The 26192-nt window shown below is 43.7% G+C and overlaps 2 protein-coding genes across 2 annotated transcripts; both read left to right on the plus strand.

Annotated features, from left to right (window-relative positions):
- Nucleotides 1-6296: 6296 nt before the first annotated feature.
- On the plus strand, nucleotides 6297-7463 carry LOC102259288 (melanoma-associated antigen B2). Its single transcript, XM_014531972.1, has 2 exons — nucleotides 6297-6476; nucleotides 6618-7463. Exons 1-2 carry the CDS (start codon nucleotides 6297-6299, stop codon nucleotides 7461-7463), a joined length of 1026 nt encoding a protein of 341 aa, XP_014387458.1.
- Nucleotides 7464-14390: 6927 nt separating this feature from the next.
- LOC106724460 (melanoma-associated antigen B3) lies at nucleotides 14391-15458 on the plus strand. The gene has a single exon (XM_014531973.1). The coding sequence runs from the start codon at nucleotides 14391-14393 to the stop codon at nucleotides 15456-15458; it is 1068 nt and encodes a 355-aa protein (XP_014387459.1).
- Nucleotides 15459-26192: the final 10734 nt, after the last annotated feature.

The raw sequence follows: 26192 nt of genomic DNA on the forward strand, positions 1-26192 counted from the left end.
GTACAGTAATATTTTCAATGATAAAGAATAATATAAATAAATAAAACCAATAAAAACATTTTTAAAAATAAGAATAAAATAAACTCTAAAGAAAATACTCTGGAGGCTGAGGTTGTATATACATGACACAAGATTGGCCATGTGTTAGCTGAAGCTTGGAAATGAGTAACTGGAGCACGGGTTACATTACTCTCTATACTCTTGCAAAATGTACAAATTTCATCACACAAGTCATTCCAGAGTATGGAAAATGAAACAAAACTTCCAAAAGTTATTTAGGAAGCAAGCATAACTTCTTTATTTAGACCAGGTAAAGGTATCTCAAAATTATTTGTTTCTTATTATATTACTTGAGAATATTATTTAGTGGCAATATTATTTAGAACAGGGATGTAAAAATTCTCAAAACGTTACCATACAGAATTTGACAATATATACCAAAACTAAATATGCATTTACCTGTGACCTAGTAATTCCACATTTTAAGGCTTACCCTGAAGACACACCCACAGCGATAGGAAGATACATAAATGCTAATCAATATATTGATTGAAAAACATGGGATATCCACACTGTATTATGTAGCTATAAGAAAGAATGAGTATGATCTTTGTACATAGATAGAGGGTGCTTTCCTATGAGTACATATGATGTGAGGGGGTTTGGCTAAGGCAGCGGTTCTCAACCTGTGGGTCTCGACCCCTTTGATGGTCGAACAACCCTTTCAGAGGGGTCGCCTAAGACCATACTGCATATCAGATATTTACATTATGATTCATATCAGTAGCAACATTACAGTTATGAAGTCGCAACGAAAATAATTTTATGGTTGGGTCACAACATGAGGAACTGTATTTAAAGGGCCAGAAGGTTGAGAACCACTGGGCTAAGGTCTATGATACCATGGACAGGGCCTTCCCATTTCATCATCAGGAGGTTTTTCAGGGTAAGAAAGAGAGGGCCTGAGGCAGAGCTACAGCAGGGCTCCCCTATTGCTGCTCTGGCCAATTTGCAGTCCAGGGCATGTCCTGAAACTCCTCTCATCCTAGTGAGGTCTGAGGCAGAGTCTTCACTTTCTGCTTAAAGAAAGCAGCCAACCTTGAGGAGCCAAGGTGGGGCTCCTGAGAACACAGTGCATATTAGTAACATGTTTGTGTGCCTGTACAACATGGGGAAATTGGAGATTTAACATTTTCCTTTTTCTATCTTAAAGATTGTTCCATTCACGTAGACTTTTATTTTGCTCCAGAACCTAAGTGCATGAGTGACATGGATCACACATTTATTGGAGTTTATTGGGTAGAAAAATTGGGAATTTTGCTGTTATGGAACAAATTGAAAATCCTTGGGTCATTTCTTGTCATTTGGAACAAGATAGATAGCATGATATTGGAATATGGATTTTTGTGTAAAAGGAAATTACCCCAGAGTAAAGTCTGTGTGATCATGAGATGTGAAAAACAATGGAAAATATAGCCAATTGTTGGTTTTAGTATCTTTGTAAAATTGCAGTGTATGTACCTGGATTGGCTTAGCTTCTTCAAGAATGTAGGAGAAATGAAATCCTAATAAGTTTGGCTTCCTGTACACTGGATCTTTCTATGTCCAAATATTAACTTAGCATCTGCTCTTGGAATGCTCTTGGCTAGTACTGGGGATGCTAAGAAAACTAGACCCTACCTGCGCTGCCCATAGAATTTTAGAGTCTAAGAGCAGCTTTCTTATAATGTAGGTGGTGAGATACTCCTAATGTACACAGACCAGTGAAATTAAGGGGTCAGAAGTGGGGCGGGAGGCTCCAGATGAGGAGTCTAGTGTAGAATCTGTGAGGCGAGGGAGGCAGTTAGAGACTTGGGGAAAGTGAAAGTTGGGCAGTGGGAGAGAATCTTAAGGTCACAGCATGGTGGGCACGGACCACACCCTCAGACTGTGGGTCTCAGAGCTGAGAGACTTGCACCTGGAATGGAAGATCACTGTTACAGTTACTTTGGAATGATGAGTAACCCCGAGAGGATCTCCACCTGGGACAGCGTTGGGATGCATCCCGTGCTCCTGTCCCAGTGCAGGTGAGCAAAGTGCACAGAGTGGGTGTTTGATGCCCATCATCTTCAGGGCGTTTCTGAGGAAAAGAACACAATAATCCATGACTGGAAACTTGGCAACCATTGGGCTGTTGCTCTTTGTGTGGGTTAGGGAGTCAGAACCCATTCTATTAAAATGACATTCAACATCTTTGGTTATTGTTGTTGTTGTAATTTGGCAAGCTCTAAGAGAGATGTAATGATTTAATGGGTTGGAGGGGGATTTAGTTAGAGTTTCTTTGTAAATAGATATTGGCTAGATTTGGAGTTCCATGTCCTAGATGGACACATATTCTCTAATATCTCATGGATATTTTTTTAAAAAGGCTTTAAGGTGAGTGGTATATTGAAGGGTTGAAATCATCCTAATCAGAAACATATCAGACATTGAGAAAAATCTCAATGCATTCCACCCCAATCCACCAGCCCTACAAGACAGGGCTTAGCAAAGCCCCTTCATAAATGCAGAACCGGAGGCTCACAGAGTTCGCTAATGTACCTGAGTTCACACAGCTAGTAAGTGACAGAGCTGGGACCAGAACCCCTGGTCTGGATTTGTCCAAAGCTCACAGGGGCGCGCTCCTTGCAGCTGACCACGAGTCAGCTAAGCCACTTTTGTCTACTGCTCCAAAATGTATCTCAAGTGATCAAAAGAAGGACCCTGGGACCAAAAGAGTTGATTGAGTGACATAACCAGAAAAATGAAAATCAGAAATGAGTAAGACTTGAGTAAAAGCGATGAGATCATAGCGAGCGACAATATGATCATTGACCTGTGTGAAACCAGATGCCCTCAGAAGCCCAGTCAGGACTCACAAACATCTGGCTCTATCCCCCTACATAGAAAGTGAATCCTTTGCAAGTTCCCTAAGTCTGGCTGCTGAAGAGAAAGAATGTATCAGCTTTCTTTCCCCTGACAACCGTTGCCTAGTCTTACATCAGTCACAAAACGGGATCCATTTTCTGCAAGATTTGCAACAGGGAAATTGCTCAAGGGTTTGCAGGGAGGTGACAATTCCCAGGAAGCCTATAACCAAGAGACAGAAGCCAAGACGAGGACTCCCGTGAACGAGGGCTGAGGAACCAATCACGCCACAATATAGGGGCCAAGCAAAAACCCAGGAGGGTGAGCTCCGTGCAGTAGGAGTCCGAGGCGCTGACAGACATGGTGAAGGCTGCCAGTGAGGGGCAGCAGCAGGACTCAGCCAGGACAGTAAGGTCCTGGAGACGCGTCCCTGTTGGCTCTTCCTGGAGGCCCGGAAGGGCCATGATCACGTGGTAAACGCTGACTCCAACCGGGAATTCTCGGCCAGAGGCATTGTGGTGTAAGAGGAGCAGTGTCAGAAAGCGGAGGGCGGAGTGACCGGACGGGCCATCTCTCAAAGTGAGGGCCCTGGTGTGGACTAAGGGTAGCCCCACAGCGTAGAGGAGGTCTCACAAAATCTCTGCTGTCCTCCCAGCAGAGCCCCTGGCGGGCATGTCAGGCTGATTAGAGGCTGGGAGGCCTCAGGGACGTCAGGGCCTCTGACTAACAGGGACGTTTTCCATTTTGCAGAGGGAGGGAATGTGACTTTAAGAAGAACGCAACTATGTGAAGGTCCTGAGTGGTGTGAGGGCACCCCCAAACTTGAAGGGGCCAGAGAGTCCAGCACAGAGCTTAGCCCTGGAAAACACAGAAGAGCAGGAATCCACGCATTCCAGCCGTGTATTCTCGGGGAGGGACCCAAGGCCAGGTGTTCAGAGACAGGAAGCTTGTACATCACACAACAGCCTCACGCGAGAACATGCAGTGCTAAGCGAGAGCATGTCTCTCTCAAAGGGAGGCTCCCGCGAGAACACGCAGTGCTAAGCGAGAGCATGTCTCTCTCAAGGGGAGGCTCCCGCGAGAACACGCAGTTCTAAGCGAGAGCATGTCTCTCTCAAAGGGAGGCTCCCACAGCACCGCCCCCTTCCCGCCTGGGAGACCTAGGCCCCCCCGCTTCAGAGGAAGGGCGTCCTCACTGCCTGCCTCACTGGGTCTCAGGGGAGGGCAGACTTTGTGGGCGCCAGACCCACTTGTGTCAGTAGAGGGAGGCATCCAAGATCTGCAGACATAAAAGTGGGGATCCTGAGTGAGGACCTGGGGCCCACGGACCCAAATCCTTCAGGCATCCGGCATCAGGCGCGCCCTGGACAGCCCCGCGGGAAAGGACCCACCAACTTCTACTTGGGCGTTGAGGACCTTCCAGCCATTACTCCTGCCTAGAGGTTGGCTGAGGACGGCTTCGAAGGACTGGCCTGGTGTCAAGGTGGGAACCGCGGAAGCCACACACCCCAAAACAAAGGCAGGCCCCCCACCCCTCCCCTGCTGTGAGCCCCGACAGGCCCCAGCACAGCCCTGAGACTGCGTCCTGGAAAGTGTTGGGGGAAGGCCTTGCGAGGGAGTAGGCCCGACCCTACTGACGGAGGACCCCTGGGCCCCAAAGGGATTCAAGATGGAGGCCGGGTGCTTCAGAGCAGCCCTCTCTCGGTGAAAGGGCCGCGCAGGGCAGCAGCCCCTGTACTCAGCTCTAGGGACCGTCCCGCCAAGGTAATAGATAAAGAGCGACCCAGCCTCCTCTCGAGCGGCCACCCCGCCAAACTCAGCCAAGGCTGCCGGGAGCAGAGCGGGCAGGCCGCCGTGACCCTTACTCCTCAGGTGGTGTCTCAGAGAGGCCAGGGCCTTGGGGTAATGGAGGAGGGCACAAAGAGGGCCCCGTCTCTACCAGGGTTCAGGGCTGTTACACTGAGGGAGGCTGTGGGAGTCACCCCTGGGAGGCTAGGGCTCGTCGCCATGTTGAGTTGCACTCACTTCCTCCCAGGCCATCTCGGGGAGGTGACAGATCCGGTCAAAGGGGCAACCGCAGGTCAGTGGAGGGAGGATTTCGTGTTATGCCAGGTTTCAGCAACAGACCATTGAGGACTGTGGGGATGTGCCACCTATGCTAGCGGGGCCACAAGGAATCCTCCCTGCCTTAGCCAGGGTGCCTCCTGGTTAGATGGTCGGCCTGCACCAAAGGGTCCTGGAGCCGGTCATCGGTCATGGGGCAGGTTTCTGGGTGGAAGGTGGATCTCTTGCCCGGTTTGGTTCATGAGGGAACAACCAATTGATGTGTTGCACTCATGTCAATGCGTCTCTCTCTCTCTCTCTCTCTCTCTCTCTCTCTCTTTCTCTCCCCCTCTCTCTCTCTCTCTCTCTCTCTCTCTCTCTCTCCTTTTCTTCCACTCTCTCAAACAAACAAAAAACTTGGACAACGGAATTAAAGACGGAAAGAAGTTGGCTGTTTGTTTTTTTCTGGTCTACTAGTAAGTAGGGGAAAAGATGAGAAAGATGTGTAAGGTAATAAACATATTAACCAGTGGAAAAATAAATAAATAAATACATACATACATACATACATACATACAAAAAAATATGTGATAACTATCCTCCAGTGAGGATTAACAAAACAATCAAAACAAGAATCCTGTCTATTTTCAGCGCTGGTGCACCTCAAGGATAGATGTCAGGCAGGAGTGCCCATCTGCCCTCACTCAGGGTTAACAGTGAAATTAGTGCCTTGGTCTGAGGGGATGAGGGGAGTGGTACCAGGCCAGCAGAGGGAGAAATCATGACCTCAGCATGAGTCCATTTGAGACCTCAGAATTGGGTCCTATGTGGCTTGACTGACAACTGGGGATCCAAATGAACTCATGACATAAAGGACCCCAACAAATTCTCAGCACTAGGTATCCCCTGATGGGAAGATGAACTAAAGTTTCTCTCCAGTTCTTTCTCCTGGGGCCCAGGGAGCATTTTGGTGGCAGCATTAGAGCAGCAGAGGGTAGGTTGTCTAGGCCCTTCCCATTATTGGTGCAGTAATACTGAGGATAAAGAGGGATGATGCCACATGCCAGAACAAGGGGGGCTACACTGAAATCACCTACTGTCACAAGAGTAAATTCAAGGCAGGGCTGATAGTACATAGTGTGGATTTGACTCTAAAATTTATCTGGTTTCTCAGTGGGATTTTTAAGGGCCAGACCAGGAAAACAGGAGACTTGTGGGATCCTAGAGTAGTGCCCTCAATGAAGCCTGAAGAGGCACCCTTCAGGAAATGCAAGGTGAAATCTTCCTGTTAAAGGTGCTCAAGTTACCTTATTCCCCACCCACTAGGTGCCCAAATCACCTGTCTGCTGTCCTGAACAACAGCCATCATGCCTCGTGGTCATAAGAGCAAGCTCCGTGCTCAGGAGAAACGCCGCCAAAACAGAGCTGAGAAACAAGGTGATAAGAGTGCTCAAGCCCCTGCAGGAGAGGAAGGAGAGGCTGCTTGCTCCTCGTCTTCCGTTTTGGGGGACGCTCCCTCAAGCTCCACTGGTGCTGGCACTCTCCAGGCACCTCAGGGTGCCCCAGCCGCCAGCAGTGCTGCTGCAGGAGCTTCAGGTGAAAGATCTGCTATAAAAGCCAAAGGCCAGGTTCAGAAAAGTAAAAAATCCCCCCAGGCCTCAACTGCAACTGGTGCTGGCCCTCTCCAGGCACCTCAGGGTGCCCCAGCCACCACCAGTGGCGCTGCAGCTGCCTCATGTGAAATATCTGCTGTAAAAGCCAAAGGCCATGTTAGGAAAAGTAAAAGTTCCTCCGGGGCCTCAACTTCCACTAAGAATGCTGGCCAAGATCTTATAAATCAAAAGGCAATTATGTTAGTAGAGTACCTGCTGTATCAATATAAAAAGAATGATCTCATTAAAAAGGAAGACATGCTGAAGATCATCCACAAGTGGTTCAGGAAGGACTTCCCTGAGATCCTCAGGAGAGCCTCTGAGCGCATGGATCGGTTCTTCGGCCTGCAAGTGAAAGAAGTGAAGCCCAATGGTAATTCCTACACCCTTGTCGACAGTGAAGATGAGAGTCTGAGCAGCGGCTTCAGATTTCCTACCAAAGGGATTCTGATGCCTGTCCTGGGTGTCATCTCCTTGAATGGCAACAGCGCCACTGAGGAGGAGATCTGGAAATTCCTGAATATGATGAGGGTCTATGATGGAAAGAGTCACTTAATATTTGGGGAGCCCAGGAAGCTTATCACCCAAGATTTGGTGCAGGAAAAATACCTGGTGTACCAGCCAGTGCCCAACAGTGATCCTCCACGCTATGAGTTCCTGTGGGGTCCAAGAGCTCACGCTGAGACCAGCAAGATGAAAGTCCTCGAGTTTTTAGCCGATCTCAATGATACCCTGCCCACTGACTACTCACCCCATTATGAAGAGGCTTTGCAAGATGAGGAAGAGAGAAAGCAAGCCAGAGCCCAAGCTGCAACCAGGGATGCCACTCCTCCCAAGGCCAGTGGTGGCTCCAGTGTAAAGCTTAAGGCTCCTAAGGTTTGAGCTTGATAATATATCCAACTGCTGCCCACACTCTGAGTGAACTCGAGGTGGAGTCTTCAGTTTTTGGATGAAAGGCCTGTTAAGCAGTTTCCTAATATGCAAAATATCTTGTTGGCTTATCTTTGTTTGTTTTGGGGGTTTTTGCATTTTCAAGTGGTGTTCTTTTAGACAAGGTGTGGGGAACCTTTTTTCTGCCATGTGCAGCTTGGGTATTTAGAACATTATTCGTGAGTCATACAAAATTATCAACTTTAAAAATAGCCTGCTGGTTTTGGTCAAACATTTAACTAACTCACCGCTAATGCCTTGGCAGGACCAGGTCAAATCATTTTGAGAGCGTATGTGAACCACAGGCTGGAAGTTTCGTACCCCTGTTTTAGACAGTATGTTTATTTAGATCTAAAACATAAGACTAGAAGTTTATGAATGACACGGATTGCACATTTATTACTGTCTATCTAGTTAGGAGTAAGAGTTTTGTTTTAAAAATAGAAATTGGAAATCCTTCAAAATATTGTGTGATCCAGAACAGGATAGTATTGCTTTTGGATAGAAATATATTTTAAGATGTGAACGAACTGTAAACTAAAATACGTGGGAGCAGTAGATAGATATATAGGAGGATAGATAAAGTAAAAATTGGCCACTTCTGTTTTAATTTGTCATAAATTACACTTGACAACAATATTATATTAGTGGCATATGTGCAGCATAGTGATTAGACATTTATAAAGTTAAAAGTGTTTGCCTCTAAGTTTAGTACCCATCTGAACAGTAAGTCCTTAGTTCGTTATTGATTATATTACCTACTCTGCACCCAACATTACCTGTTACAGCCAAGACATGGAATTGTTCATCTGTAGACAAATAGATAAAAAAGTTGTGGGACATATATAAAACTAGTCACTTCTTGTTTGCCTTACTACATTTAGTCTTTCTTTTAAAATTTTAAAAACATATACCTGGAGTTGCTTAGGTTTTTCCATAATGTTTAAGAAAATAAATCCTAGTGGATCAGACCTCTTGTTTCATGCCTTTTATTTTACACATTTATTAATTGAGTATCCGCTCTTTGAAAGTCTTCATGTTCACACTGGGGATGTTTCGGCAAAGAAGCCCCTGCCCATGCAATTATAGGTTGTGGAGAAGCTCTAATTACAAAAGAGAGTGATATATTCTTCACTTCATAAGGGACAAGTGTAAAGGGAAATAAGATGGGTGGAGATAGCATATTACTTTTCATTGCTAAGCAGAACTTTGTCTTATTATGTGTGTGTTTTTTTCTAGAACACTGCATATTTCCTGACATCTCTTATATGTAAAAAAATACTCCAGCTAGATGGATGATAATATCTGAGGTCACAGATAATCACAGTAATAATTGCCTTTCCCTAATGTGAATACGACAGGCACAGTGACAGTTGCTTTCTATCTGTTACATATATCCCACCAGTTCTATAAGGTAGTGCTTGTCAGACTCACTGTACAGTGTAAAGCTTGAGGCTCATAGGGTAATTCACCGGGCTCATAAAGGACAAAGCTGGAAATTGACTCCAAGTCTAAATTACAGTAAGCCCACACTGTTCTTCTCCCACCCTGAGACACACCCTGTGCCTCTTATTTCAATTTTCTTCTCATTACTTCAAAATCTGTTTGAAGTGATAAAAGGAATGGCCCTGTTCCCAAACTACTGGATTGGAAAACATAGCCAGAACAATAAGAATACCATTATAGTTAAGAGGTAGGGATAAATAAATGAAAGAGACAGTGTTCTGTGGCAGTATGATTGTCTACATTTGAAATGTTAGATAACCTCAATAGGTCAGGGGCTTTCAAAATTATCCTGGACAGTCCCTTCCCTGTAGAAAGTAAACCTGTCAGAACAGAAGTTACGTGAAAATCTTCATCTGGCTGATGAAGAGAAAGAATAGTTCAATGCATTTTTCCCCCCAGACAAGCCCACCACCTGCTCAGGGACTCCTGCCTTGTGCTACAGTTTACTCCTGGACAGGGACCTATTCTCTGCAAGGTGTGTAAAGTGGAAACTGCTTCAGAATTTGCAGAGATGTGGAATTTACCAGGAAGCCTGTAATCCAAGAGATAGGAACCAAGATGAGGGCCCCAGTAGGGGGAGGGGGGACAGGGGAGACCAACACCCCAGAATATAGGAGATCACAGGGACACCGGTCCCATGTGCTCTCAAACACAGAGAGCCTCAGAAACAACTGTCAGGCTGAACATACCCACCCCCCCATATTCTGGCTTAGGGGGATAAGAGCCTTGGTCTAAGAGCAGAGTTCTCAGGTCATTAGAGGAAGGAGTATCAGGTTCTCATAGAAATGGCAGTGATAAACCTTAATGAGGATTATGGCAGGGCCCAGCCAGAGCAGTCAGATCCCATAGAGTCCCACCCCAGTGGTCAGCCCTGTGAGGTTCAGTCTTCGGCCCTGTCAGGTTGCTTGTGGCTAAAACTGACTTTCAAATCAGGCCACTGGAAAGTGTTTTTCTGCAGGCTCAGTTCAGCAGAGAGTGGAATCCCAGGAAGGGGGCAGAGTCAAAGTAAACAACTTGAATGAATACAAAATAACCCACAATTGACAGGGCTGCAATTAATCCCTCCTCCACTGTTATCACTGGGAGGCACGGGCAAAAGCGGGCAGGCTCAAGTCCTCCTTGTATTTTGCCTGCAGGGTTTCAAAGAGATGAGAACGATGGTGTACAGACTGGATCATCAGCAGAGAATGAAATCCCAGGCATGACAGTGTCATGGCAAAAATCCTGTATGTGGAATTAGGCAACCAACTGCTCCATAGCAGGTATGTCTTTAGAATGTTCCTATCTGTAGTTGGACCTGGAAGGTCAGAGGCGGAGCTTCCAGGTGAAGGTTAACCCTCATTTCTTAAAAGGGGGTGGTCTTAGGGACTTAACATCCTTGGACTAATGGGGGAGGCCCCATTCAGTAAAGGAAGGGTACCCCATTTCTAGCAGGATTCAATATGATGACATGGAGTAAGAGTGGGTGTATCTCTCCCAGAAAGAAGGGGGCCACATAGAGCCCTGTATGTGTTGTCAGACTTGAGAACATATCACCTAGTCATGGTGGCATGATTAGTCAATACTCCTTTTCTCCCAGAAGTCTCCTGGAAGTGAGGAACTTCATCAAAGTGGGCAGCCACAGATTCTCCCACAGATTATATATTATATCGTCTGATGAGGATGTATTACAAAATTATCCTTGCTAAGCAGCATTTTTGGTTATTGCGATTTTTGTGTTTTGGAGTTTGGTAATATGCTCAAGTTCACAGGACTAATAAGTGACAGGGCTGGGAGAAGGCTCCTGCCCTGAATTCCTCTAGAACCCAAACTGTTCATTCTACTGTCTACCTAAAGCAGACTTAGTGTTCCTTAATATTCCAAAATGTACCTCAGGGAATAAAAGTAAGGACTCTGTGCCCAAAGTATTGGATTGGAATACAGAGCAAAAGCAACTAAGAACACCACAGGAAAGTGAAAGTTACGAATAAAGAGGAGAAACATATTCAGTGACAATGTAACTATTTCCATCTGCGGAGTCAGATAACTTCAAAACCAGGGATTCCCAGAGCCCTCCTGACAACTCCTGTCTGTTAGGAGCTAAATCAATTGTAACAGAAGTCAGAAGGCTAACTCTGACTGTTGGAGAAACCAGTGTCATTTTTCTCTAACAGCCCATCCCTATGGTGTGTCCCCTGCCTTATGTTACAGTTTCCCTATCTCACAAGTCTGCCACATGAACCTGCAAGGTTTGCAGTAGGGACACTGCTCAAGAATTTGCAGGAATGTGGCATTTCCCAGGAATCTGTTCATCTAGGAGACAGGAGACAAAATGAGGATCCCTGTGAATGAGGACTGGAGAGACAATCACCCCCAAATGTAGGGGGTCATTCAGAAACCTGCCCAAACCTGTTCTCAGACCTAGAATGCCCAGGCAAAGCATTCTGTTTGTGCACCCCTTCTTGTACTCATAATTCTCAGTGAGGTGAAGGTCTTGGCCTAAGGAGAGTGGCTTCAGTTTAGGAGAGGGTGGATCCTAGATTGGACAGATATCAAGTTGAGGACACTGAATGAGGGATGTGGGGACCGCTGACTCCAGAACAGTGCTGTTCCATAGAGACTCAGCCTTGCAGTCACCCTCTCAGGACCCAAACATCCCTGGCCTAATGTGGTTCACTCTTCCTTCCATGTGGGAGGTCTCCACAAGGAATGGAACTTGACCTGAGTACAGTAACCTCGGGTCAGGGAGGGTGGAATCTCACAACTTTCTAGGAGCACAGTAAAGTCCCTGAGTGAGGAAAGAGGGGATCACTTGTCCCATACGTGAGAGAGCTTTACAAACTCCCACCACAATTCTTAACCGTGAGAAACCCCAGGAGGGAGTTAAAAGGCTGAGAAGCCTCCTCATTTCTGCCTGGTGATCTCAGGGAGGGAAGGGCTTTGTCTAACAGGATGGGGTCCCAGTTCTGCAGAGAGATGCTCATAGAACCCCGCTCCTGTTGTCAGGCTTGTGAGGGCAGATATCACAAGCAGTGTGCCCTGTCTACCTCACTGCCTTCTCAGGAACGTGAGGGCTTTGTTTGGGGACTGGCAGCCTCCAGTTAGTAGAGGTTCTCAGGCTCTGATAGAAACCAAGGTGCAGACCCTGAATAAAAACCTGCGGACCACCGGGTCCCACAGAGTCCGGCCCCTGCCGTCAGCTGTTAGAGACCCTGGGCAGCCATAGCCGGATGTGACTCGCCCAGACTTCCTCTTGGGCATCAAGTATCTTAGACTGGCTGTCATTTTTTTTCCGTTGAGGTTGGACTCCTGCACTGGTCTGAAGTCTAAGGTGAGGATCTGAGTGTGGACTGCTGAGACCACGCCGGCTCCCATAACAAAAGTGACCCTACAAAGTCCCACCTCTGTAATCAGCAGTGGAAGGTCTCTAAGAGCTCTCTGGCTAAGGTCTGCCTGGACAGTCTCAGGGAAGAACGCCTTGGACTAAGAGAGTAGTTCTGATTCCTCAGATCAAGGAAACCCAGGCCCTAACTAGAGTCAACGAGAGGGCCTTAGGTGCTAATGATGGGATGCCTTCCCATGAAAGATAGCAACACAAAGCAGCACCCCTCCTCTCAGTTTTGGGAGTCTCCAGGCAGGCTTAGTCATTTGGCAGGCTCCGACTTTCCCCCTAGGAACTCAAGGAAGTGAGACCTTTGTTTGGAGGCTGATGTACTCGGTTCAGTAGAGAGAGGAGTCTCCGGCTCTGATAGGTATCTAATGAGGACCCTAAGTGAGAGCTTAGAGACCACCAGACTATCTGTCAGTCTGAGCCACCCCTATCATTTCTGTCGAGAAAGTTCTGGGCGGGTAAGAGTGTTAGACTCATTGAGAAGCCTTTATTCTGCAGAGAGAGGAGACGCAAGGGAGGTTCCTGAATGAACACTGGTGGTACCACCCACACCCCCCCCCAAAAAAAATAGCAGACCACAGAGAGTGCCCCCTTGCAGCACTAAGGAGACCAGGCATGGAAGTCAGGTGTATGTGACCCTTTTTTATTTGATGGTATTGTGTGGGTGAGAGCCTTTCTGAGTGTATGGACATCAGATCTGCAGAGACAGTGTCCCAGGCCTTAATTAGAGTAAAGTTGAAGACCCTGAATGGGTACTGAGGACCTCAATGAGTCCAGGGCAGTGAGTCCCATGGAGCTGTCAGCAATGAGTGCCCCCTGGCAAGGACAGGGGGCAGAGGTGCCCCTATATTTCCCTTTAAGGTGCACCAAGAAGATAAGGATCTGAGTATAAAGTACATATTTAGAAGAGCATGGAGATCTGGGTGATGGAGGAAACACATTGCATGATACCTTAGTTTTCCTAGTCTGTGTGGGCAATTTGGAGATTTGTAGCTATTTTTTTTTCTTTTTCTTGTTTTCATTTTATGTACCTCAGGCATGAAACAGCTCTGGCCACCGACACAGGCATCAAGCTAGGATGAACTAAGGACTGTACATCTGCTTTGCCCCTGACTGATATAAGAGCAACACCACCAATCAGGTGTCTCCTTGCCCATTGCCAGGGGGTGGTATTTTCATTTGTTCCTGTTTTTCGGTGCTGTTACTTCTAAATAAAAGTTTATCTAGCATTGTAATCTAAGTTAATTATATTGGTCATTCTTGTTATTTACCAGGGGGCCCAGGCCCTGCCAAAAGTTGATGTGGTGATCTTGAATGGAAACTGAGGGGACCCTCACACTCCATAGCAGCAGGGACTTCACAAGACTAGTGCTGACTACTGCTGCAGTCAGCCCAAGTAGCACTAGGTGAAACCCCTGAGTGAGCAAAGAGGGGATCACTAGTCCCAGAAATGAGGGGGATTTACAGACCCCCACCACAATTCTTAACCATGAGAGACCTGAGGGGGAGCTAAAAGGTATCTAATGAGGACCCTAAGTGAGAGCTTAGAGACCACCAGACTATCTGTCAACCTGAGCCACCCCTGCCCAGCTGCCTGGTCTGAAGTCTTAAGGTGAGGATCTGAGTGTGGACTGCTGAGACCATGCCTGCTCTCGTAACAAAAGTGACCCTACAAAGACCCACCTCTGTGACCAGCAGTGGAAGGTCTCTAAGAGCTCTCAGGCTAAGGTCTGCCTGGACAGTCTCAGGGAGGACTGCCCAGCTGCAGCCTGAGGCTCATTTTAATGATCCCCACACAGTTCTCAGAGGACAGATTGATCAGAACAGGAGCCCTGTAAGTTCCTAGAGCACTGCCCTCAAGGACAGCTGCAGAAGTGGCCTTCTTTAAGTCAAGGTAGTATATCCCTGATGAAAGTGCTCATACCCTCTCATCCTCTCTTCTTTCAGGCCCAGATGAACTGTTGCCCAACCTGCACTTTTACCTTCTGTACTTGACAGTCATCATGCCTCGATGTCAAAAAAATAAGCTCCACACCCGTGAGAAACACCACCAGGCCCAAGGTGAGACCCAGGGTCTGAGGGGTGCCAAGGAAAAAGCATTGCCCTCCTCGCCCTCTGCTCCTCTTCAAGCTGTTTCACAGAGCAAGCCTGCTAGAAGGTCATGTAGCATTCGCAGGTGTACTCACAAAGCCCCATCCACCATCACTAAGTCTGCATCTCACACAAAATTATCTAAAGGAGTCAATTGCAAAACGGAGAACAAGCAAAGTTCCTCCAAGACCTCACCTTCCAAAGCGAAGTCTCAAAGAGACCCTCTAACTGAGATGAGCAATATATTGGTGCAGTTCCTGATGCAGATGTACAAAATGAAAAAGCCTATTAAGAAAGCAGATATGCTCAAGATTATCCATAAGAAGTACAAAAATAGCTTCTCTGAGATCCTCAGTAGAGCATCTTTCAACATAGAGGTGGTATTTGGTGTTGACTTAAAGGAAGTTGATGGTATGAAGCATTTATATAATCTTGTCAACAAAATGGATCTCCCCAACAATGGGAGGGTCCACCGTGGCAGGGGATTTCCCAAGACCGGTCTCCTGATGACTATCCTGGGCGTGATCTTCATGAAAGGCAACTGCGCTACTGAGCAGAAGATCTGGGAATTCCTGAATAAGATGAAGATATATGCTGGAAAGAGGCACTTCATATTTGGGGAGCCAAAGAAGCTCATCACCCAAGATTTCGTGAAGCTTAAGTACCTGGAGTACCGCCAGGTGCCCAGCAGTGATCCTCCATGCTACGAGTTCCTGTGGGGCCCAAGAGCCTATGCTGAAACCAGCAAGATGAAAGTCCTGCAGTTTTTCGCCAAGATTAATCAAACCATCCCCAGCGCCTTCACATCCTGGTATGAAGAGGCTTTGCAAGATGAGAAAGAAAGAGCCCAAGCCCCAATTCCACTAAGGGCTGATACCAATGCTATGGCAGTGAATGATTCAGGCTCATATCCAGCAGCTCCTCCCACACCTGGTGAAGTTGAGGTTATTGAAGAGAAAGAGCAGTCATGTTCCAAGTAGTGGAGAGCTGGGTGATGGAGGAAACACATTGCATGATACCTTAGTGTTCTTAGTCTGTGTGGGCAATTTAGAGATTTGTAGGTATTTTCACTTGTTCCTGTTTTTCAGTGCTGTTACTTCTAAATAAAAGTTTATCTAGCATTGTAATCTAAGTTAATTATATTGGTCATTCTTGTTATTTACCAGGTTTAAAAATAAGAGTTTTGCTGTTTTGTAAAACACATTTAGAAAGCTTCCATCTTATTTAGTACTGTGGTACAAGATAGCATGGCATTAGAATATGCATTTCCTTGAAAACGTAAAGAAATAAAGCAGTAAAATAGATGGAATCACTAGAGAAAAAAGTAATAGCATCAATTTGGGCTTCCCAATCCCTTTTACTCTGTGTTTTATAAAGTTTTAAATTACAGTATGTCCTTGACTAATTTGAGAATGTAGAATTAAATGATAATAAATATACCTCATGCTCACAGGCTCATTTATTCCCCAAACAGTAATTGCACATCTGCTCTTAGAAGGCTCCATGCTAGTACTGGGGGAGCGGAGAAAAAGAAGACTTAGCCACAGACCATAAAAATTAGAGTCAAGAAGTGTCTATCAGATTGGGGAAATGGGAAAATAGTAATATACACTCCAAGACTGAAAAACCAAATGAAAAGACTGGATCAGAACAGAAGAGAGCAGTCAAGTGTAAGTGCCCTGAAGCAAGGCAGTGTTGAACCTAATAGAAGTTCTTTGATGGAAGGGAATTTCATATAGCAGCATGGTGGGCTAGATGATGCTGTGAAAATCTTGAGCAGAAGCCAGACCCTCAGACAAATGGTGGGCTGCATAGTTTGAAGACTAAGATTAAGTGAAAAAATAAAAATAAAATAAAAGAGGTAACTGCACAGAGCCCCTCTCCTGCTGTCAGTCCTATATACCCTAGAGCCGTGGTCGGCAAACTGCGGCTCTCGAGCCCCTTGAGTGTGGCTCTTTGGCCCCTTGAGTGTGGCTTTTCCTAAGCCTTAGGAGTACCCTAATTAAGTTAATAACAATGTACCTACCTATATAGTTTAAGTTTAAAAAATTTGGCTCTCAAAAGAAATTTCAATCTTTGTACTGTTGATATTTGGCTCTTTTGACTAATGAGTTTGCCGACCACTGCCCTAGAGTAATACAGGCTGAGGTAACTCCTCATTTTTTCCTGGGAAGGAGGTAGATTCAGGTAGACAAAGGCCTTTTTCTAAAGTGGGCAACTCCATTAGGCAGAGGGAGGATTCTTGGCCCTAAAAGGATTAAAGGTAAGACCATCGGTGCTACTAAGTAGAACACTCCTCAAAATAGGGAACTGCACAGAACAGCATCCTGGCTAGGTAGCCAGCTGTGGAGTACTCAGAGAGGTTAGAGCTTTGGTCTGAGGCTTGTAGACTGAGGTCAGTATAGGGAGGAATTCTAAATCCTACCTGGACTCAAGGTCAAAGTCCTGAATGAGGACTGAGGGGGGGCACTGACTCCAGACCAATGTGGTCAGAGAGCCTGTCCCTGTTGTCAGCAGGCATAGGCCACAATTATTCTGTCAACTTGGGTCCCAGGTATATGAGGATTTTTGTCTGAGGGTCATGGATTCAAGTCAGCAGAAGATAGAACCCCAGGAAATGTGTGGAGTCAAGATGAAGATCCTGAGTGAGGAAATGCAGACCACTCATTACATAATGGAGGGAACTATACTTGATACCACCCTTGCTGTTAGCCTTGGGAGTCTCAGGGCAGAGCTGGGAGGCTCAGGTACCCCTGGCTTTTTCCTGCAATGTTTTAGGGGGCCTTGGTGCCAGGGCTGGCTGCCGAGAGAGAGAGAGAGAGAGAGAGAGAGAGAGAGGGAGAGAGAGAGAGAGGAGTCCCAAGCCATGATAGATGTCAAGGTACAAATCTTATATAAGGAATCAGACAACCAATTACCCCAGAACAGAGAAGGCCACACAAAGTTCCCCCTCTGCAGTCTGCCTTGGGAAGCCAGGTTTAGAACTCTCAGGGTGGTCTCAGGAACATAAGGGGTTGGGTGTAATGGCAGAAGCCCCATTCAGCACTGGGAGGAGACCCAGTTCCCAACAGGAGTCAAGGTGATGACACAGTGAAGATGAGGGGACCTCTCCCAAAAAGAAGTGAACCACATAAAGCCCTGTCCCTACTATCAGACCTGGGTGGCCCAGAGATAGTGACATGATGAGCCTCCTTCACTTCTTCCCAGGGCATCTCGGGGAGGCGAGGAACCCTGTCAATGAGGATAACTGCAGGTCAGCAGATAGAGAATTAACAGGTAGTTCCAGCATCAAGGAAAATTTCATTTTTTCCCAGAAGATTTAAGGTAGTTGTGGGCCTACCCAAAGTTGATGTGATAAATCCTGTATGTGAATTGAAGGGACCCTTGAACACAGAGAGGACCCACACTCCCAGCCCCTCTTGTCATCCCAGATCAGTCACAGGCAGGGCTGGCATGTTCTGAGGTACACTCGCTCTAATTTCCTCCACTGGGTTCTCAGGGGACAGGACGACCAAGAACAAGAGCCTTGTGGGTTTCTAGAGCATTGCTCTCAAGGAAACCTGCAGAGGTGGTTTCTTAAAAGCCAACCTGGTATCTCCCTACTGAAAGTGCTCACATCTTTTCATCTTCCCTCCTCCAGTTCCCTCCTACATAACATACACTCCTGCCGGCTGTCTGTGGCCACAGTTATGCCTCAGGGTCAGAAGAGTAAGCTATTAGAACTACTGTCAGCATTGATCCCTGAGTAACTACCATGAGCATGACCTTCCTCCTGATCTGCTTTGAATACATAGTGTGAGAAAAAAATGTGTTTCAAGCCTCTAATATTTGAGGGGATGCTTGCTATAATAGTATAAGCTATACTAACCTGACAGATACAACAGGTATAGAATAAATAATGACAAGATGTTTATAACCAAAGGAGGATTGAAGTTAATGACAGAAGGAATGATCATTGTATGGTGGTTAAAGATGGCTTTCCTGAGGAAATAATATTAAACTGTGGAATGAATGATATAATAGTTAACCAAGCAAAGAATGTTAAATGGAGGAGTATTGCCTGTCTTCTAAGGCTGAGGATTAAAATGATCTAACATATTAACTATGTACTGCTGAGCACTATAGTAAAGGCAAAATAAATACCAGGTCCTTTTTCTCATAACCTCCTAATTTGTTCCTGCCAAAATATTTTTTTTTATTCACTAGACATGTCTTAGACTTCTGTTCATCCTTCTCAACCTCTTTCAGTAGCCACCTTTGCCTTGAAGCATAGGATAATGATATTTTGGATCAGCAAAACATACTTTAATTGTCTATAGGAAAATAATCCACTTCCACTAATAGCTGAATCCTGGTCTTAAATAATCTTACACTGCTCCTTTTTAAGACCTTTGAGGCAGACTGTCAAAGGGCAGTCTCCTCGAATCACCACCAGCACTTCAGAACCAATAAATTAAAAGAGAACTTATGGGCTCTCCCCCTAACCAGAGTCTCCTCCAGGTTTCGTGTCAATAAATGGCTCTACAATCTGTTGCTAATGTCAGAAACCTAGGCATTATTACTCTTCCTCATTCTCCTCCCAAACTATAACCAAGAATCGAGGCCTGCTGATTCTACTGTTAAATATTATTTAATGTTTTCCAAAGTATTTTAATTTTCACTAAACTGTCCTCACCATCATTTCTCCTTAATTTCTTCATTTGCCTTCTAAGTACTGATTTCCCTGCATTGGTTTTTATGCACGCCTTCCAATCCTTTTTCCTCAAGCTTTATGACCTGCATTGCAGCACTACCTTTGTGCTTCAGTTCCGAGCTTCATGTTCATGAACTTGAGATATTTTCCAATGATCACGTTCTGATTTTGTGCTTTATCATTTTGTGTCCTTAAGTATATTATAGAAATCTTCCAGAATTATAGAATTCTACTTAGGGGATTTTGAAATCCAGAAATAGTTTGAATGCCTAGAGGGTTGGGTTTGAAAAGAAAAGCATCAGCATCATTTCTCAATGTAATACAGCCAGATGGCAGTGTTGTTTCTTGGAAGATAGTCATCAAAGGTTTGTAGGTGTGGAGCTGAGATAAGAGTTTGACCTTTGGCATTTATTATTCTGTTGAATTCTATATACCTGTGCCTTATTTCTCCCCAGTCATGACACTGAAACAGCAACACAAGCCTGATGCCTTACTTTTTTAAAATGGAACTTTCTTTTCTTTTCTTTTTTAAATTCCTTTTTTATTGATTACGGTATTACATATGTTTCTTAAACACACCTCTGATCCCCTGGATGAAAAATATTTCCCTGAAAGAAAGATTGTATGAGGAAGAATTAAAATACAGTTCCTGGACGTCCTTCCTATGGAAAGACTCATTATCACATCTGCAATTGGAGTGTCATTGCAACATATTCTATAAAAACTGATTTGAAACCTATAGCAAAATAATACTTTAAAGCAGTTTAGTTCAATCCATATAACTGCAGGGTAATTAGTGAAATCCAGATTAATCAGAAACTTGCTAGGCAGCAGGGTGAATTGACTAACAGCCTGGGAAGGTACAAAATAACTGGGTAATGAAGTGGATCCGACTATAACATGCAAGATTGCTCCTGGGATTGTACAGAAATTCATTATTTAGACAGATGCTATATCTTGTCTACAAGAGATCTTTAAAACTGGAAATATTGTGTCTTTCCCATCTGATTCTGCTTCATGCTCCCATGGACCAAGGATTGAAGGGCAACATTAGAGAGGGGAATATTTTAGGAAACTCTTTGCAACTCCAATCTGATATCTGTATTTTGTGTTACTCTAGGTGCAGCGGTTCTCAACCTGTGGGTCGCGAACAATGAAAATACATCCTGCATATCAGATATTTACATTACGATTCATAACAGTAGCAAAATTACAGTTATGAAGTAGCAACAAAAATAATTTTATGGTTGGGGGTCACCACAACATGAGGAACTGTATTAAAGGGTCAAGGCATTAGGAAGGTTGAGAACCACTGCTAGGGCTTTATCACACATCATCTTATCTGACCCTCATAAAAAAATAATCCCTATCTCAAGCAGGAAGAACAGTTTATCACTCTCATTTTTTCATTGGTGATGAACTTGAAGCTGCCAAATGTGAGATGTTGTATTTGAATATAATTACTAACAGCACATAAAGACAAGTTTTCTTTCATTAGCGATGACTATGGTGGTTGCCAAGTATCCATAGCCAAGATGAAGCTGAAAAATCCTCACTTTAATTTTTCTCAGGCAGAGTGCAAAACTCCATGCACACATTATTGAACTAATCATTAGCTTCACAGATAACATAAGCATATTTTTCCCAGTGAAATTCTCAGAGATAAATAAGAGCAAGCAGCATCCACTGCTTATTTAAAATGAGAAATTTCACTCTAACAAGAAGAGTTAGCCTTAGGCAGGAGGGAAATAGGTATCTGCCTTTGTGGCAAGATTCGGGAAACATCTGAATGGCCCCTCACTCTAACCTGATGTGAGTCCAAATAGATCTCTTGCTATTGCCACTCTCTCGGGTGGGAGAGCACACCAAGGCCAGAAGTAAATGGTGCTGTTCTTATAGCACACCGTAGGGATGCTTGACCAAATGAATGGGTGGGACATTTGACAAGAGGAGAGGCAAAGAAACAGAAAGCAAATGTCTAGGCTTTGAGACTTGAAACAGAAGTCGAGTGTAGTTCAACTTGCCTGTGAGGGATTAGCAAGGAGAAGCAAATCAACAACAATAATAATAATTTAATTAATTCCTTACGAATTACAAGACACTATTTTGGTGATATGAGGTGTACAAATAAGAAAAACATAGTTCTTCCCTCAAGTTTATAGTTTACCTTGAAAGAAAATATGTATGTATATAAAAGCACACCTAACTGTCCAAAGCAGTGCACTGCAAGTGTGAAATGACTGAGGCCAGCAATAGTAGTTTTTTTGGCCTTTTTTTCTAAATGCTTATTTTGTGATTTGGGAACACATAGGAATTATCCTGGGGTTAAAATTTAATGTCTCAGAAGAGGATAGGTAGATACTAAAAGTGAAAAGGTGTTATTTATTTCTTAAAACCAAAACAAAGATACAAAGGATCTGACTTCCCTCTCATTTCTCCAAGCCTAACTATAAATCCCATAATCCAACCAGCAAGAATTGATTGAATGCTAGGCATAGGTAAAATGCCCTATATTTGTGTAGCACATAAGAAATTACAAAAATACATGCATGTTTATGTTTTCCATGCATTCTCATAGTTGCTCTGCCAAGGTAAGTGAGGCAGAGACTACTCTGGCAATTTATGGTTGAGACCCCTGAATACACCATCAAAGTCAAAGACTGACTTGACCACACTGATACTCAGCAGATAGATAGTTCTGCCATCAAAGACCCTTGCCCCAGTAGGAATGGAGACATAAGTCATACTTGTGAGAAAAAAGAAAGATATAAGGAAACAGTAGACTTAAAAAGCACTTGACTATAAATCAGAAGATTTGGGGTTGTGACCTGATGCTGCTGCTTACAACGAGAGAACCTAGAGAAGTTACTAGACTTCTTGGAATCTTATTTCTCATCCACAAAGCTAGACAATGGCTTGCTTGAAGGGTTTGCTCAGAGGTTCAAATCAAATGTCCCATGTAGGTAGGTTTTAGAAACAGTAAACTTCTACATGAATGTGTGGCATTAAAATGGAAAAAAGAATGAAAAAGTATGAAGAGAAATGTTAAATGAATGGAAGAAGAACAATAATAAACATGCATTGATTATTTCCAAAATCTGTGATAAGCTGCTATTTCCAAAAGCTGTGACAAATTATATATATCACTACATATATGTATATGCAGGGTGGGGCAAAAGTAGGTTTACAGTTGTGAGTATGTGAAACACAAAGTTTATTCTTGTATTATTATTTATTTATTATTGTATTATTTTCCATACGAACGACTGTAAACCTGTATATTTTAGAAATTATATATACTTTTATACATAAACATGTGAAGGCATATACTAATATTTTATATATAATTTATGCTTATATTTTATATTTAAAATTTACCTTCTCCAGAACTTTTGAAATAGGCAATATTACTCCATTTTTCAAATGAAGAAAGCTGAGGTTTGAAGAGGTTTAATTCGCTGTCCAAGTTTACATACTAGTAAGTAGCAGGGCCTGTATTCAAACTAAGACATTTTTACTTGCAAGTATCTATGCTTTCTCATGCACTTTTGCCTCCCTTTAAAACATACTTGATTATCATAACAGTTTGGGGGAAACTAGAAGTAGTCATGGGCAATCAGAAGCCCACATGCCAATCCCAGTTTTCACATGAAACCACTTAATCAGTTAACTTACTTTTTTTAGTCACTTAGATGCTCTGTTTTCAGGTTAGTAAATTGAGAAAGTTGATCTAGGTCATTTCTAGAATCCCTTCTAGCTCTTGAGTGACTGACTTGTCTCAGTTCCCCTGAGATCATCGGAGTTTTAGCACGGAAAGTCCAGTGTCCCAGAAAATCCCTCAGCCCTTAACATTTACTCTACACTCTCATCCAAATACCTGCATGTTTCTATTATGCCTGCTCAAATAATACCTCACTTATTCTTCAACATATTTATTTCTAAAAGGGTGACTTAATTTATAGTAACTTTAATTATTCTTTGAGCCAATCACAGCACTATGGCAATTGATGGCAACATGAATTAAAGTTTTGAGTTAATAATGAAATTGGCAATGTCATGTAGTTGGTCAAACCCCCCAGTGCCTTCTGGAAGGGTCACCACTAGCCACTGCCTATCATTCTCACATGGTAGTGTCCAGTTATGCTCTCTCCAGCTCTCCCAACTTCTCTATGTAAAACCAAAGAAGAGATGATTTGCTTGATTTAACAATTGTGTAAGCATTTAGAATATAACTTTATATTTCTCTATCTTTGGCCAAAGAGACCAATGTATCTATCTCTTCCTGGCTTTTGATGATAACCCACAGAATCTGGAAAATAGCCAGGCTTAGGAGATGTAATCTATATATATATAAGGCTAATATGCAAGTATCCCCTTGGGAGTTCAACCGGGAGACCAGGAGTTCAATCGCTTGCTATGACGTGTGCTGACCACCAGGGGGCGGCGTAGAATGAAGGAAGGCCCTGGCTGGCAGCCAAAAGGCCCTGATTGGACCTGATCACCAGCCAGGCCTATGGACCCTACCTGTGCACAAATTTTGTGCACCAGGCCTCTAGTAAAGTTATAAAACAGGGAAGAGTCAAAGTGAATGCAATTTAATTTAAATATTAATTTTAACATTTGTCTTCCTGGAAAAGGGACTATGTAGTCAGTTCTAGATACCTCAGTTACATTACCATTTCAAATAAAAAAATAATGTAGAAAGGGAATCCTTTAGGAAAATACGTTTACTTTCACAATGGTAATGTGTGAGTGGAGAAAAATTACAAATAATAATCATAATGAGGCTTAACAAATTTTCATTTTTTACAATAAATGGACTGACAGTTTCCCAATAATGATGTTAACTAAGTGAAGTTAGATATTTAAAAGTAGGCTATACTTTATATTTCATAATCATTTTAGAAAGTTAATATATATTTATTCTTCTCAATTGTAGAGAGATGATAGTGTAAAGTAATTGATGACTTGACATCATTCTATTCTACATTTAAGTATATCTGATACTAAAGAAAGGGAAAAATAACTACATATTGGAGCAATTTGCCAAAAAATCATGCCCTTATAATAAGCAGTATTATAGAAACCACTGTGGAAATAAAATAATGTACTTCAGTGACTGAATTCCATTCTACCAGTTGCATTAAATTCACATAAAAATATTGAAGTGATGGAATTAATTTTAGCCATGTATGCTGGTTATAATTGAAATATACTTTATCTTTGAGGTTGGGCTCTGGCTTTTTACTTTAAAAAAACAACTAGCTTTTAGTTTCCAGGCTAGCTACCGCTGCCTAGTCACCCATTCATTCGTCTTTATGAGCGGCCTGTGCCTCTGTAGGTTTATAGCATGTCAGTCACCAGTGGTCACTAAATCAAGTCCCAGCAGAGCAAAGTGACCCGCATCCTGGATGGAAAGCACATCTAGTACCAGCTAGTGGACAACTCCTAGGACATCACCCTGTGGGATGAAATGCAAGTCTTTATGGGCAACCCCAAGACCACCCCACCCCAGATTGTCAACAGGGACCAGTACTATGGGGACTATGAGCTCTTCGTGGAAGCTGTGGAACAAAACATGCTGCAGGAGTTCCTGAAACTGGCCTGAGCCAAGCCCAGACTGGCCCACTGAGTCTGTGAACACATTCCCTAGCCATCACTGGCCATGAGGGACCCTGTTATTCCTAACCTTCTGACCTTGGAGCTCCTCCTCCCAATCCAAGCCTTTCCTCTTCTTCCCTCTAACTGTAGCCACCTCTCCTCCATTCAGAGGCAACATTCCTTACCCACTCTCAGAAATTGTCTTAAACAGCAGCCCAAGTGTTGACTGTCCTTAGCTGGGCCCTGGGACTGCCACCCTGCCTGAAACTGGCTAATGGGCACTTATGTTGGTTCCATTAGCCAGGGTTCTCCCCAATGCCCCATAATGCCCAACCCAGAAGCACCTTACAGACAATTAAATGTCCCATTCAATTGAAAAAAACAAAAACAAAAACAAAAAATGACTAGCTTCTATCACCAAAATATATTAGGTAAAACCAAGTATCTCATCTCTGAACTTCCAAGTGTATATTCTTTGGAATTTCTCTGAGACTTATGGTTCCTAAACTGCATTGATACTGTCTACATCTCTCTGTCCAACACCTCCCATGGCTTCTAGCCAGTCTCAGCTTGGCTCCTGTTTGGATCGCTAAACAAGAGGATTTAGCTTTTGCATTTCAGCATGGGCTCCTCCCCTTCAGAATATTGCTGCTCCCACTTTCTGAGGTCTCCTGCCACATGGCGTCTGCATTTTCCCTTATGTCTCTCCCCCAATAGGTTCTACCTAATCTCAGCTGCATGTATCAGCCTTTAAGTTTAGAGTTTATGAATTGTATTTGTTTCCTGTTGTTTTTTTCTACAACTATTTCTGTTATTGTTTTAGGTGATTTCAAGGAGGAAAAAGAAGATGGTGAACTATGGTACTGTGGTCATTTAATGTCAGAAATGGTTGACTGTGTTGATCATCATGAAGGAATTCTTAACCAAAATAATGTAATAAATGTAATCAAATTACAGTCCTACAAAAACTGATATGTTTTGAAATAATATTGTATTTCCTATAGGATGGGGTTTAACTAGGAGAAAATGTTGAGATAGTACTTTATTTACTAAGATATTTACAACTAATAAACGCATATAGGCAGTTTCTTGAATTCAGTGGGGGTGAAATTATCAAATAACTTCATTTTTTCCACATACGTGTCTTTAAATATCCTATATCTTATCTTTCTTGCTTGGATTTCAGAGCTTTTCCCACATGAACACATCTCAAAGCTCTTTTAGTTACTCTTAGTTATGAACAGTCTTAATTTTAGGCATGAAAATCTAAATCCTAAATCTGAGTCGCTCACTCAATTGATAGGTCCTCCTTGCTCTCCAGCTTTGGCTGAAATGAGGAGGTAGAGAAGGATGTGGTGGATGCAAAGAAGGAGGATGAGGATGAGGAGGAGGAGGAGGAGGAAAAGGAGGAGGAGGAGGA

Source organism: Myotis brandtii, unplaced genomic scaffold, assembly GCF_000412655.1.
Source record: "Myotis brandtii unplaced genomic scaffold, ASM41265v1 scaffold834, whole genome shotgun sequence".
In the NCBI taxonomy this organism is placed as follows: Eukaryota; Metazoa; Chordata; class Mammalia; order Chiroptera; family Vespertilionidae; genus Myotis; species Myotis brandtii.